This window comes from Musa acuminata, chromosome BXJ3-4 (genome assembly GCF_036884655.1).
Source record: "Musa acuminata AAA Group cultivar baxijiao chromosome BXJ3-4, Cavendish_Baxijiao_AAA, whole genome shotgun sequence".
NCBI lineage: Eukaryota > Viridiplantae > Streptophyta > Magnoliopsida > Zingiberales > Musaceae > Musa > Musa acuminata.
In genome coordinates this window covers 4,645,051-4,659,674 of record NC_088352.1, presented here as the reverse complement: position 1 = coordinate 4,659,674, position 14,624 = coordinate 4,645,051, and the positions used below count along the sequence as shown (strand labels likewise).

The following is a 14,624-nucleotide window of genomic DNA, read 5'->3' as shown; positions in this document are numbered from 1 at the left end:
TCATGTCAGTCATCTGTGCAACAGGAAATGCTTCAAGAAAAGGAATGACAGACAGTGAGGTAAGGTCATAAAAGCTAATAACCAGTGAATTATGAGAATGTACTTACAGGCCTACATCTCACCAGGGAACTTTTGAGAGGGTACTCAGTAAATATGCGGCACCTCAGCAATCAAAAACAGTGTGTGCCAAAGAGAACTGACTGCATTGACACTTCGATTTCAGAAACCTCCCCCCCCCCCCCCCCCCCACTTTGCACTTCCAGACAATTCAATCTACATGTACCCTGTGTATGGATTATGTGATGGATCTTGCGCATACAGAACTCCAGTTGGACCAAATGGGTTGCCAAATGGATTGGTGCCGTCCTGTCCAAGAGCTTGTTGCTGAGCCATTGTGGCCATTTCCACACTGGCTGATGGTGCTATACCGTTTGAGGCATAGAAAAGGTCCTGAAAGTAATGTGAAGTATCAAAGGGATTTGGTGCCACCTGACCTGTGTGATATCCACCACCACCACCACCGGGATTCATGGTTCTTGCAAAAGCGTCATCATACAAACTGTCCAGTGTTAGTCTATCGAGTCCACCAGCCTGTAAGATTGGGAATAATAGATGTTGTAAAGAATGCAAGGGTAGGCTACCGGGATTCCTGCTGATGAATTCTTTAATAGAGGTAATATGTACACATCGACTTGAATTCTACCAGTTTGCTCTGTGCAACAGAATTTTCATTAGAATTTGGTGTGCCAACAAGTACAAGCTCCCACCCAGAAGTCCCGCTTGTTTCGTCAGAAGTACTCTTTAAAGGATTATCTGCATAAAAGCAAAAGCATTTGTAAAAAAGATTGGGAATACATAATCATAGATAATCAAATAACAAAGAATTAACTTATATTTCACCATCAGCAGTAATAGCAAGGACTAGGGAATTTTTCTCTTCCATTTCTTTTGCACGATGGTTGAAGTCATCCAATTCCTGAAAGCACACTAATGAATCAACACCAGTAAAGTGATTACTTCAATAGCAACCCACTGAAGAGAATGCTTTATGTATTCAGATTCTACCAGGAGATCAGTTGTCTGTGCTTTTAGTGGAGCATCAGCAGTTTCAGTTGCTGGTGGTTCAGGTGATGCTGGGGTTGCCTCCGGGTCATTCTGTTTATCCTTTGAGTAATGAACCACGGCTAGAACAGGTTTTGGAGTGGTAGAAATTTCACTGTTCACCTGATAACAGCCATCCTACTGTTGATATTATGAATTCATCAGCATGGTCAAGGAAAACCATGCCATCATGAAGAGGCAACTAGAATTTAGAAGACTCATGATAATCAGAAGCAAGGTTTTAAATTTTGAATTGTACCACCTGTACTGGGCAGTATTAGCTGGCAAATAGAATGAGGAGCACGACAACGAGGAAGACGAGGCTATAGCGCTCGTTGGATGGAGAAGGCATGACAGAGAAGAGAGTTGGATGTGGCGGGACACGAAGAAGTGCTCCGTCGAGCAGAACGCGGTAGGGGGCAGGTCCTCGCTTCGTCGGGCAGAACACTGTAGGAGGCGGGTCCTCACTCCGTCGGGCAAAACGCGGTAGGGGTCGGAGAGATCATGGTCGCTGTGGTCGGGGAGGTCGTGATTGACGATGAAGGAAGGGATCCTAACCTAGGTAGGATTGTTGCTTCCTCTTCTCGCTCTTGCCATCATCTTCGTCTTCTTCCTCATAGTCGCTGAGGGCGGCAACGAGGGGAGAGCAGGAGATGAGCTCGCCCTAGGCTGGATCCCCGTCAGATCCGACTGTCGCGGGAGCATTGCGAAGTGCCTCACGGGGGATGAGTTCGAGCTAGGGATGGAGGCGACGTGTCGCATCCTCGCTCACTCTGTCATCACCCTCTTTCCGTCTCTCGAGATGGAAAGGGGATACTTTTATAAACAATTTTTATAGTAATTATTACTCATAAACATATGTATATAAAAATACATATGTTTATGAGTAAACGTACGTATATAAACATATTTTTATATACATATGTATATAAAAATATATATACCGAGCGGTATGCCAGGGCATACTGCCCGCTCGGTATGTCGTACCGTACCATACCGAGCAAAGCTCGATATACCGGTACAGTACGAAATTAAAAACCTTGATCAAAAGCATGTTAAAAGTCCTACCAAAGAAGGAATCAGCATGATACAATGATGTTATAAATTCATTATGCAATATCCTCTATGACTTGCAATGATATTCTGACCTCAGAAGAAAACTGCAAATCTGCTCAGTTCTCTCCATACAGGAGTCTCACCATGCCAGGCTTTTATTTAACTTTAAACCAAGAGAACTGTCAGGATTTCTTGTAACCTCTTTTATGCCCTTAAATTGTTGTGTCAGTATCCATTTTACCTGGTTGGAAAGATCCAAAAGAAGCAAAAGAACACAAAAGCATACAACTACTATGACCCTGGTAAACAGACATCGAGTAAACCTAAGAAAAAGGATAGAATCTAGTAACTTGTTGTCAAGCAGAAAAACAGGAAGAGCCAATAAAAACAGACAAAAAAGACAGAACAAAGAATAAAGAGAGAAGATAGACTCAATGAGCCAGAACATCTTTTGTACTAATAACTTCAAAGTGTGTATGTTTTTCTTTCTTCTTTGTTGTGAAGGTGTCAGCTAGCTTAGTTGGTAAAGATTTTGACAGTTTATCACAATGTATTGACCTCGAATCCCGCCTTGGCCACTTATCCTTTGCACAAAATTTCAAAGCCATAACTGTGTTTCAGAAACCGGTGCCATCTTCTCTATATACATTCTGCTAGACTTGCCAGCTGAACTGATTGAATAAGATATGAAACTATTTGCCTGATAAGTCCAGTTAAGAGTTCTTATATAACTTTCAAGACCACTAAAAAATAGCAATACTCCAACTAAAACTTCTAGAAAAGGGCCTAGAGAAACTCTTGAACTTTGTATTTAATCAGTTTATGAGATTGTGATACCAGCCCAGTCAACTCACATATTGTACAATAAACGTATATTTCTAACAGAGTAACAAGCATCAGGAGGCCTCAAACCAATAAACACATCAAAACTAAACTAAAAATATCAATTGCCAAATGAATCTACTTTCTATTACTTTCTACAGTGAGAATAAAAACAGTTTACTTCAAGCATTCAAATATACCACACTCTTATTTTGAGAAGCACATGTATCATCTTTCACATAATCTTCCATGGCCTCGATAAATGATACTGGAGGCTGCAAATTTGTAAACCACAAAGATATAAGTGAATCATCAGAGAACAATAAAATGATAATTTCCATATTAAAAATAGTTCTCAAAACCTGTTCAATTTTTGCAAAATTTTCACCCCTACCAACTTCAAGACCCTTGCAGATCTCATAGAACTCCGATAGCCTCTCTACCTACAATCAGATGTTATAAATAAAAGGCAACTTGCAGGTAAAGATTAACTAGCAACTACAGGTACAATAAATTAAAACAAACAAAATAACCAATCACTGTGTACCTGACTTCCTGTCTTCTTATAAATTTCAATTGCCCTAACAGCATCATGGCGCGGCATCTCAAAGAACTGCACAAAGAAAATATATTACAACTCCTGGTCACAAGGAACAAAAAAGTTTCTGGCAAAGTGCAGTACCTTATCAACCAGGTTAAGAGTTCCAGTACTTATGGAGCTGTATATCTTGATGCTTTCACTTGCCACCTGAGAAAAAGACACATGAGAGATGCCATCAAAGCTGAAGAGTAAGTTAAAGTGGCATACTATACTTTTAAAGCTACATACAATTGATAGTGCATATCTAATCACATTGTTATACATAGCTGCACCTTCTGGCTGCAAAAGCAGGGTTCGATAAAATATTAGCAAAACATAAGCAGACACAATAAACTATTGAACAAATTGCTTAATATAAAGAACTTGAGGAAATTTTGTCTACACTACCTGGCAACCTAGCAGTCGAAAAAGAAGCTGCTGCAGTGCAGGTAAATGCTCAAGCAATTCAATAGTTTCAGCTTCTGAAGTCCGCTGTCAATTCAAGATCAAGTTGAGTTTGATCAAAATAAATGCATGCAAGTTTTTAAATTCCAACTTTGACCACTATGTATTGCGTAAAAAAATACCAGATTTCATGGCATCCCATCTAAAATGAAAAAAAAGCTCATTAACAAGCCTTATTATTTGAAACATCATGGAAAAACATATTAGGAGAAATCACATGGCAGATAAAATCATTTTAATGACAAAAACTAAATACTGAAGGAAAACAGAAATGGAAATAAACCAACATATGTTATTTAAGAAAACAATGTAAGGCTCAAATGACTTACAGAGCGTTCTGTCTCAATATCATATTTGAGTACGCGAAAACATTCTAGCCGCTCCTCCAAATACAGAGCATATGTTCGAACCCAAGAAGAATAGTCCCATGCTTAGAATATAACAGAAAAGAGAAATCAGGATCAGTTGATTTATTTTTCTTCCATAAATAATGTCCTTTATGTTAGCAAACATCAGATACTGCAAATTGAAATGCAAACTAACTAAAAAGCATCTCCAGAGAAAAGGGGATGAAGATTTCTCTTTTTTAATTGGGTGAAAAAAGATATTGAGGGAATACTAAAAATGGAAAAGTTGTCATATCACAAAGTGAGATGACAAGTTCAATTTCTAGCAGCATAGTAAAGATTCCAGTACCGCTTGGACTTGAATCATCCTTGAAATGGGACAAATTCAGCATAAATCCTCTTGTCCTGGTATAAGTGATGAGCTCCTCTCGAAATGTTGGATCAACTTCTCTCAAAGCACGGTGTAAAACAATCAAGGTTTTTAATGCAACCTAATTGAATTTAGAAAATTAATTAAGTTTGAATAAATATAGTTGAGAAACAGGCTTTAAAAAAACAAGAAAGCCACTATGTAATTGTTATAAAGTAAAATTCATACATGATTCTGATGATGGAAAAATCATAATATTAGTCTCATAAAGATAGATTTGAATTTTTGGTAGTTTTGACCTAGTCCCAATCAAGTTTCAGAGGTTCCAATAAATTGTCCAGTTTCAAGATGAAAACCAATTATTTCTATTGAGCAAACTTCTGTAATATGGTATTTAAAGAAGATTCATCCTATCCAATATCTTCACCAAATAAAAGCTTGCAAGAAAGTTCTAATAGTTCTAAGTTTTTACTCATGATGTTCTGCAGCCAATTTATCTATAGCTGAGAGACTCAAATAACAAAAAAAAAGTAACAATTTAAGTGTCTAAGTCAACACATTAGTGATGGGATATCATTTAAAAGTTAGTAGAGAAAAAATCTTACTTATGCTATCCATGCCTTGGCATCATACCATTTTTTCAAACGTCAAGTATTCAATAACCGAGTGATATGCAAAGGTTATTTAGAGAAGTTTCATTTGACTAGGGTTCTTAAAAGATCCACCTAAAATCACATGTTCTAATTAGATTTCTACTAAAATGATGTGTTATATTGCATTAGTATGTAGTTACAGCAAATTTTGTTTTGACAACCATAATCCAAACTTGATTCTATTGTAAGAACTAAGAAGTGTTTAGCTCTCTCTTCAAACCATGAACCACATCCACTTAATTTTTTGCACCAGCAAGAAGAGGTAAAAAAGCCACAAGGATCATAGATTTAGTTCTGTGAAGTCAAACCTTCAAAAATATCAAAAGATTACCAAGTATGTTCAAGAATTCTGAATTTAATCTCGATACATAAAAAAAGTGGAATCGGATGTTGAGACTGAAGGCATGGCTTTGTTAAAAGGCTGAATTATTGTTAAATTGATGCCTGATTAGTATAGCTTATGATTGGTCTATGACAAGATGGTTGAAGACATGAAAAAAAAGAAAAAGTCTATAAATGAGTGCAAACAGAAATGATTCAGTAAATCAGCCAAAAGATAAGGGAGGAACACAACACTAAAGAAGTAGAAACTAGAAACTAGAAACATCAGGTGAAGTTTAAATGCATACAAAAGACATAAATAATAAGCAGCAGGGAAACCAAGACTTGGCATCACTCATAGCTATTCATTAATCAATCTAATTCTTCATGTTGACATAAATGGTCTTACAGCAAACAATCAAGACGGACTACAGTGCCACATTTCTCAAAATAAATTAAAATCATGCAAGCATTTAACTGTATAACAAGTAATACAATGCCTGTTAAAAAAGTGTGCTTATATACAAATTGAGAATAAACACAACAATAGGAATTTGGATTGCAGAACATAATTCATGCCTTTCTCTGTTCTACTCAGAATGTTATAGAATATATGTTATACCCAGATTTTACCTAAGGCTATTTTGGGAATTTCCTAATTAAATATATGTTAAAATTAATTGAGGGCATTTTGGTAATTTAACATAGACATGGTATCTCTCCTAATTAAGTTATAAATATATATATATATATATATATATATATATATATATATTGATTAAAAGTGGAGATGAAGATTTAATGAAAATCATAATTGAATTAGGATTATAAATCAAGCTAAGTTAATTAGATTAGGACTCCTAAATAGATTAGAGGTAGGGCTCCTTGGAGAGAGAGAATACTCATGCTATAAATATGCCATGACACCCTCCCTCTTCTCTCAAGCCGTCAAGGGAGTGAGACCAGTGGCAGAGAAGGTGCCGACGGTGGGATAGAGGAGTGGATAGCGGACGTCGCCTTGCCGGTAGGGATCCTTGCCTCTTCCTTCTTCTCTTGATGATTCTGGATTCTTATTCTTTTACATAGTTCTTGAGACGGTTTTGAGATGATCCAATCTTCCTTGCCTTACTCTATGGCATGCTACAATCTTCTTCGATTTCCAAGTCAAAGTCTCCCTAGGATAAGCATGAGAAAATTAAGATTCGGCCACTTTTTATGTTGATTTTAGGAATAGATTCTTTAGTAAAGGATGAATTAGATCTTGGCCAATCTATAGTTTATACTAATGCTTATCAAAAGATCATATCTTAGATCATGTATACTGCAATTTTCTAAAGGATTGACTTGCTGCAAATAGTAGACAGATTGCAATCATGTAACAAAACCAAATATTAACCCAAATAAGCCTCATCCAGTAAGTCATATTTACTGATCAAACCCATGATTAATTTGGTATCTATCTGTGAACCAGGCTAGCAGCCAACATCAACCTACAACTATGAGTTGAGCCTAATCATTTCAGTCGGTTGCCCTTGTTGTAAGCCAGAAGGTGCTGATCCTAGTGGTCAGTGAAGGCCAGCACAAGCCAGAGTCCTAGAAAGCTAACCCATTGTGCATGCACAGGTTATGCACATGCTCTACGCAAGCAGTATGCTACTCCTAAGGCTTGTATGGTCCTATGCTGGACATGTAACGATTGGGACCCATAATGCTTGTATGGTCCTATGCTGGACATGTAACCTTGCACCTTGTGCAAGTTATGCTACTCCAAAGGCTCTTTGTTTCATTCACCAATATGTATCACTTGTTTCCCATGAGCCATTTGTAATTATACAGCATCATGCCCAACTCAACTTTTAAAGCACAGTAACAACACATGGCAGATCCTAGAACCCACGGCCTCTTGCAAGAATGACCCTCCTATGTAGGCTATTAGAACACATGACTGCTGCTATGCCACCCTCTTTCTTTACAGCTTATGATACCCATATGAATAGTAGTAGCATGGTTTGGATAAGGGGATCCTATAAAGATTGGCTTCCACTTTTCCATATAATCAAATTATTAATATCATGTATTAGTAAAACCTCTTCCATGATCCAATGATGGAACCTTGCTAGAGAGAAATTACCATATATAAGATCATATGGCATGATTAAGTATGCAACATGTTCAAGAGTATGAATAGCTAGGAAATCTCCTGGCCTTAAAACTACAACCACCATGTTGCCATAAGCCATAGTAGCAGCATTAACAACCTATGTAGCTTAAAACTAGTTGAGTTCATGCCACCACAAGTTGCTTTGTGCATTGAAGCAACTGTGGCCTATACTCGTATGATGATAATACTACAGTCAAGTCTCACATGAGCCAACATCGTTGCACAAGCTTAAGTCTAAATGCAAGCTAACACTAGCATAGGTCTACTTGCAGGTTTAGGCACATGAGCAAGACATAGTACTGTCATTCCACCCGAGCATACGTTCCGCTTGCATAGGCCTTAACTAACTAAACATAAGAGTGCATGTGTAACACTACCCAGCTTCACACAACAACGTGTGAGCCAGACATTACATAACCTAGTATAAGTTGCACTTCACACTGCATGTAGAATAGGCAACCGACTTGGCCCATTCACCCAAGTACTTACCCACTTGACATTACTGTCCATATGTGGAAAAGTAACTTACTGTTAATGTCATGTCATTATAGGTGCACCATCCTAAATAGGTTTGTCACATGACATGTGGGCCCAACCAATACATAGAGAGTTTAGACTTGTGATCCACACCTACCACAAGACTTACCTACCTAAGGTACAGTGGTACACAACTAGATTACATGTATTATGTGCTAATACATGAGCTTATAGCCCATAATGATTGATTATCACTTTTTTTACTATAGGGTGTTGTTTAATGATAAGATGTGACTGGTCGGAGGTACCAACCCATACATGATTCATGATGCATATCTAATACATGACCCACATTGTGTGGCCTATGCTGTACAAGTAAGTGGTCTTGCTAGTTATGATCATGATTCGCACTACACGTATATCTGACTCATGAAAAAAAAAGGCAAAAAGAAGTCTTAAAAGGATTATGTCATCCTTTTGAAGCATGCCATGCTCGAGTGATACTTCCACTATTGACCTACATTCTTATGCATCAATGTTATCTCGCATATGCACTTAAAAGGATTATGTCATCCTTTTGAAGAATGTCATGCTTGAGTGATACTTCCACTATTGACCTACATTCTTATGCATCAATGTTATCTCGCATATGCACGTACATGTTTGATGCATGATGAATGATTTGATCGATGTTCCTACATCCTTGATGATGCATTTATGGAATCTTGTATATGCACATGCATTCTTGATGCATGATTGACAGACAGATTAGTAATCCACTTAGAGATTGGATGTATGATCTTCACATGGTTGTGCTCCACTTGATAGGAGCTTCAGGCCCATCATGCAGTGAGTAGCACCCACCAGATTGGATCCCCTATATCATCCTCTTAGTATGATCTACTATATTGTGATTGTATGCCTGATCGATTGACTTGAGAATATGATCATATGATTGTATGATGATATGTGATTTTGATATGATAAAAAAACTAGATGATCCCTATCAATTATAGGAGGGCCAGTATATCAGATGACGATTCTCTTCAGGGATTAGCGGGTTGTCAGATGTGACGATTAAACGGTTCCTTTATCTGTTAGGAGGAACATACCCCCACTTTGGCAGATAAGGGGCACCACTCCATCTGCTGTTGAGAGTGCAATATGAGTTCTCTCTATTTGCTATTGAGAGATGATTCATTCAGTTGGAGTAATGTCTCTCCATCTACTGTTGGGAGTGTGCATCATTCAGTATCCGACTATGCCAAGATGATGATTATGTGCATGGATAATTGGATTTTGTATATATTATATTGAATTAATGCATGTGATATTTATAAGACTTATTATATGGTCCTCCATCCACTCTTGGGAGAAGTGTCAATCAAATATTCGACTCAAATGTCGAATATTGGCTAAGTGCATATATATGACTGACTGTATTTATGGATAATATTGCATGAAAGCATATTACATGCATTCTTATGACCTACGTAGGATCCTTGATTATTCCAATGATTCTGTACTCTTATTTATTTTTATCTGACTCACATATCATTTGCACAGTTAATTCATTATGATATTTGATTAGCATATTGTTATTACGTTTTCGTTGATCTCTATTCCCTATTGGGCATTTGTGCTCACCCAAAACTACTTCAGCAAATTATAGTGTAAATTGTTTCAAGATAATACAGTGATAGTTTCAAGTTAATGAAACACCTAGAGTTGCCATTGGGAGAGCATCCGAGATGAGGTGACAGGTAATTGATAAATGTGATAATTATTTTTTTGATTATATTTTTAAAAAAAAATTATATACAACTTTGTGTAATGGATTTTTGAAAAGGGGTTCATGCACAGTGCAATTTTCTCGACATTACGAGTTAATTCGTACTAGCATGTGACAATATATGACCATGCAAGCATGCAAGTGCATATTCTTTACACCGTTTGTGCATGGCTTTGTTACTAAGCATGGTGGCTTATCAACATACTAAATAATAACTTTAAGAGAACTATGGAAACTAACTAGCATGGTTCGTCTTACCGATCTGTACCAATACCAACCAGCTATCGGTACAATACGTACCGAGCTGTACTGAGCCATATCGAGCATACCAACACATAGTACATGGGGGCATACTGATGTACCGTCCATACCGATCCCATGTCAGATTGGTATGTACCGCCCATATCGAGTTGCACATCGTGTTTCGACGAACCTTACTTACTAGGTCAATTCTATGTAAAGAAGATTAGTGAGTTTACAAGCGTAAATTTGAGGAAGTTGCTATATATGTGGGCTACACAAAACATTTCATAAGCCATCCTTCATGATTGATGCAAGTTCCATGCCCTTAGAAGCTGAATTGGTTACTGTTTAAGTGAAACTCCAAACTAGTTTTTTCCCTAACAATGGATAACCTCAATTTAAATAAAGCAGTCTTGCAGAAAGAATTAATTGACGAGATTTATTAGCAGAACATACAGCCCAATTGTGAGTTTTTGCTAGCCGCCTGGCCAGAGCATTTATGCAGTATGTAACATCAGAACGGGGTCTTGAAGCTGATATAGCATCAAAAATAGCTGCAACCAATATTGCAACAGCCTGTAAGTAAATGAATGCTAACTTCTCTAGTACCAACTACCAACCAGGCCAAGTTATGTGAATGCCTATGGTAGCTTCAACAAAATTGAAAACCAATATAATGAGCTCAAGACTTCAACCCAGCATATTGTAAATGATGGGCAGAAAAATTATAGGACTCACTTCTTATGTGTTTCTCCTTAACCAACCGTTCAACATGGTTAGTTGCTTTGACGATGGCAACATCCAGTTCCTGATACAGAAATGTTCTGAGATTTCAACTTTAAGTGAAGACAGGATTCTTAAACCATTGCAAATTGATATAACATAAGCCAAAAAAAGTCAGATAACAAGACCTTGTAATCACTGTTCACTTTTGCTAATCCAACTGTTGTAGAGTCTTTCAGTGCTCCAAGAGCTTTTCTTATGCTTTGTTGAGTATTACCAACCCCCGTCATAGTGTCACACTGTAAAATTATATATGAGAATACAAATGCTATGAATACTAAGGACTGTTTGGAAAGCTAGTCAATGACGACTCTCCGTGGACAACCTAAGAATTTAGAAATCTAAGTCTATTTGAAGAGGCAACAAATGAAATGCTTCAGAAAAGAGAAATCAACGGTACAGAGCCAAGATTCCAGTGTGAGGGAAAAAATGTTATAGCCATACTTCAAGCTTCCTTGAACAATACAAATTCAAATATTTTGAGGAAAGAAATCTTGAAATATATATATATATATATATAACCTACTTGTATCAAGAAAGTAACCCTAACTATTACCAACTTAAATCTAGGAAGAAACTTATAAACAGAATAAACTACAAGTAGTGTAGCTTATAAGATAGTAGAATCACTTAAAGGAGAATAAATTATGTAAAAACTTACAGTTCAAAGTAAATAATGTAAGGAGAAGAAAAAATGCCATGTCGACAGGGCTATACTAATTATTAGTCTGCATGGGGGAATGCTATGAGATTTGAAAACTTGTTGAACCAAAAATCCTACTGTTCTTCACTTCTTCTCACTGCAGCATCACTTGCAATTTATCCATACGTGTTTGATACAAATTCTAATATATGCAACTCAAAGTTCAAATTAAATAAACTTCCCTAGCAGCCTTAACATTATAAAAACTTGCATAATGTCTATGAAGCAGCACAATTAATGCTTGTGATCAAGGTTTCAGATCTTCATCAAACCAGTCAATACAGACCAATATTTACTATTCAAATTTTATTCAACAATACAAGACATTGCAAGCAATGACGTCAAGAGGCCCTCAGAGACTCGTCTAGATGATTGGACAAGGTAAGGTAAGACCCAAACACTTTAGTGAGCAGCAGCAAAGCTCTTCAACTGGGCACCACCTAGAGAAGCACCTTAGGCGCCCAATCGATATGCTAAGTGCCCTATGCGCTCGTGTAGTTTTGCTAGGGTAAATGAAACCTCCAACATAGTTCAAATTTGATTAACCCCACCCATGGTCTGAGAGAAACACAATCTCCCCCTTCTCTCCCTTAAAGTGTATTCCGGACCCGATTTAGAAACAACCCCACTCCCACCTAACCCGATCTGAATCTATTCCACATGGACCCAATTAACCACCTCATGTCCTATTATAATGATCATAGATGCCTTTTGCTAGTAAATCTGTATTTTATTTTTAATACATCTATATCTGGTAGGGATTAGAACAGAATCATAGTCCCTTTTTCTGCATAATGTTAAGAGCTGCACAAACGAACTGTGAAAGAAGTACTAAGAGAATGATATTTTTGAAAAAAAAAAAGTGTTTTCTAAAGGCTGCCAGCCGCTTTCCCCCTATTCTCACACTATTTCTCTCTCATATCTTCCTCTAACTGATTTCTATTCTTTCTTATTTATTGTTCATCTCAGAACAACATCAAATCTTGCTATTTATTTCATAACATAAGTCAAACTCCAGTAGTTTCTCATCTTAACATATTATCGGCAAATTAAATTTGTTCAGTTTCCACTTCCAACCACAAAGGCTGCTAATTTCCTGTGACCATCAAGTGTTTTATAAAGCTCCTTATTCAAGCATCTTTTCTCTCACAAATTCATCTTAGAATGCCAAGTCAATATAGCTTGTGTAGCTGTAGCTACAAGATGTGGATTCAAACAGTGTGAAAAGTGAGTAACATAAAAAGCTACAACTGTATTTACACTGATATTCCAACCAACAGGTTAAACACATACTTCAAAATGTATTTTCTTTGTCCCATTTGGATCATCAATGGGCCAGTAACAACCCCCAACAATTGGCCAAGAGGGTGCAAGAAGCACCACCCAGAAATTTAGAAGCAATGTCTCTCAGCCACAAAACCATGAGTCTAGCTGGCATGAAATACAATTATCCTTGTTGTTCTGGTCCTTTTATTTCCTTGGACCCCTATGCTGTGTCATGGGCAGAAAGCAAGATATAACAGACGATGCAGTAGGGCCCCAACCTTGATTAACATAGACAATGATGGCGTTATTTTTCCCTAAAATATGTCATCTTCTAAAGAACAGCAACCAACCAAGGCTGGCAGCAGCATAGTGCAATTTTCCTCATAAGATATTTCAAATTCTGCTAACAACCTAGTGCAAGACCAAACATGCCTCTGTTGTGTCACAGAGGGAGGGTCAAAAAGCGTTCCACATATCTTTACTTAAGGAGAAAGAGACCAAGAACAAGCAAAAAAATCAGACGTATTGTCCCAAAAAATATCATATTGCTTTCCCGTAATACAACCTGACGCTGGGCTCCCCAAGTTCACTCTGTTGTGCTGCTGACAAGAACCTATGTTCTTTCCGCTGTTGTCATTCCCTGAACACGCATAAAATAGCAGAGAATGGGAGGTGAAAACAAGGACTAAATTCCCCCCAATCGATTCCTCCGTACTATCTTGGCATAAATCCCCAACTATGTTCACAAAAAATCATCACCACAACGAAAAGCCATCTCTCTAATCCAAAAAAGATAACTTTCTCACCCACAAGAAGCAAACCATAACATTAGAAAAGGAAAACATCGACAAAAAACAACGAGGAATTCTTACAACCAATACTAATCTTCCGCACCCGCCATGTGACTCCTGAAAAACCCTCCATCACAGACCAGTCAAAAAAAAATCACCATTACCAAAGCAATCGATGCCAAATCCGTAATCAAAGCTCGGAATCAAAATCGATGCCGTCCGGACACGTGATCGAGGAGCGGGAGGGTTAGGGTTTCACAAACCTCCGAGAGGGAGAGACACAGAAAGGGAAGAGCTGGCGACGCGAGAGAATCGCTTGGGATGGGGAGGCGAAGGTTCAAGAAAAGGAATCGTTCCGAATCGAATCGAAATGCGGGGGAAGGCAACACAAAAATCCCACACAACACAGCGCAGCACAACAGAACGAGGAAACGGCGGTCAGGGAGTCGCCCCGTTATATATAGAGAGCACCGATGTTACATTTATACCCCTCGCTCAACACAAAATTCCCGTTTGCCCCTCTAAGATACATGTATGCTTAGCCACAGTCTTACCATTGTTTGAATCCATGAAAGAGACTTCAATACATACCATCAAAATAACTGGTTGAGTGTGCTTGGTGTATACTAATGCAGAAACAATGGTGTTGAAAGGTATTGTCTTCCTGAACATGTACATGAAGATCCCACTAGA

The 14,624-nt window shown here is 37.8% G+C and overlaps 1 protein-coding gene across 4 annotated transcripts; it reads right to left on the bottom strand.

The window, feature by feature from the left end:
• Positions 1–235: 235 nt before the first annotated feature.
• Positions 236–14,361, bottom strand: LOC135635530 (putative clathrin assembly protein At5g35200). 4 transcript variants are annotated; one of them, XM_065146645.1, is made up of 17 exons: positions 14,195–14,361; positions 13,706–13,780; positions 11,300–11,410; positions 11,127–11,196; positions 10,845–10,942; positions 4,721–4,862; positions 4,354–4,454; positions 3,968–4,051; positions 3,809–3,859; positions 3,662–3,727; positions 3,527–3,592; positions 3,342–3,422; positions 3,180–3,254; positions 1,066–1,224; positions 901–976; positions 704–813; positions 236–591 (listed from the first exon to the last, which is right to left on the bottom strand). In XM_065146645.1, the coding sequence occupies exons 3-17, from the start codon at positions 11,399–11,401 to the stop codon at positions 274–276; spliced, it is 1,599 nt and encodes a 532-aa protein (XP_065002717.1). In that variant the 5' UTR covers positions 11,402–11,410; positions 13,706–13,780; positions 14,195–14,361; the 3' UTR covers positions 236–273. The 4 variants fall into 4 exon arrangements, with proteins under 4 accessions (XP_065002717.1, XP_065002718.1, XP_065002719.1 ...); XM_065146648.1 differs by having other exon boundaries at positions 397–535; positions 642–813; XM_065146646.1 differs by lacking the exon at positions 13,706–13,780.
• Positions 14,362–14,624: the final 263 nt, after the last annotated feature.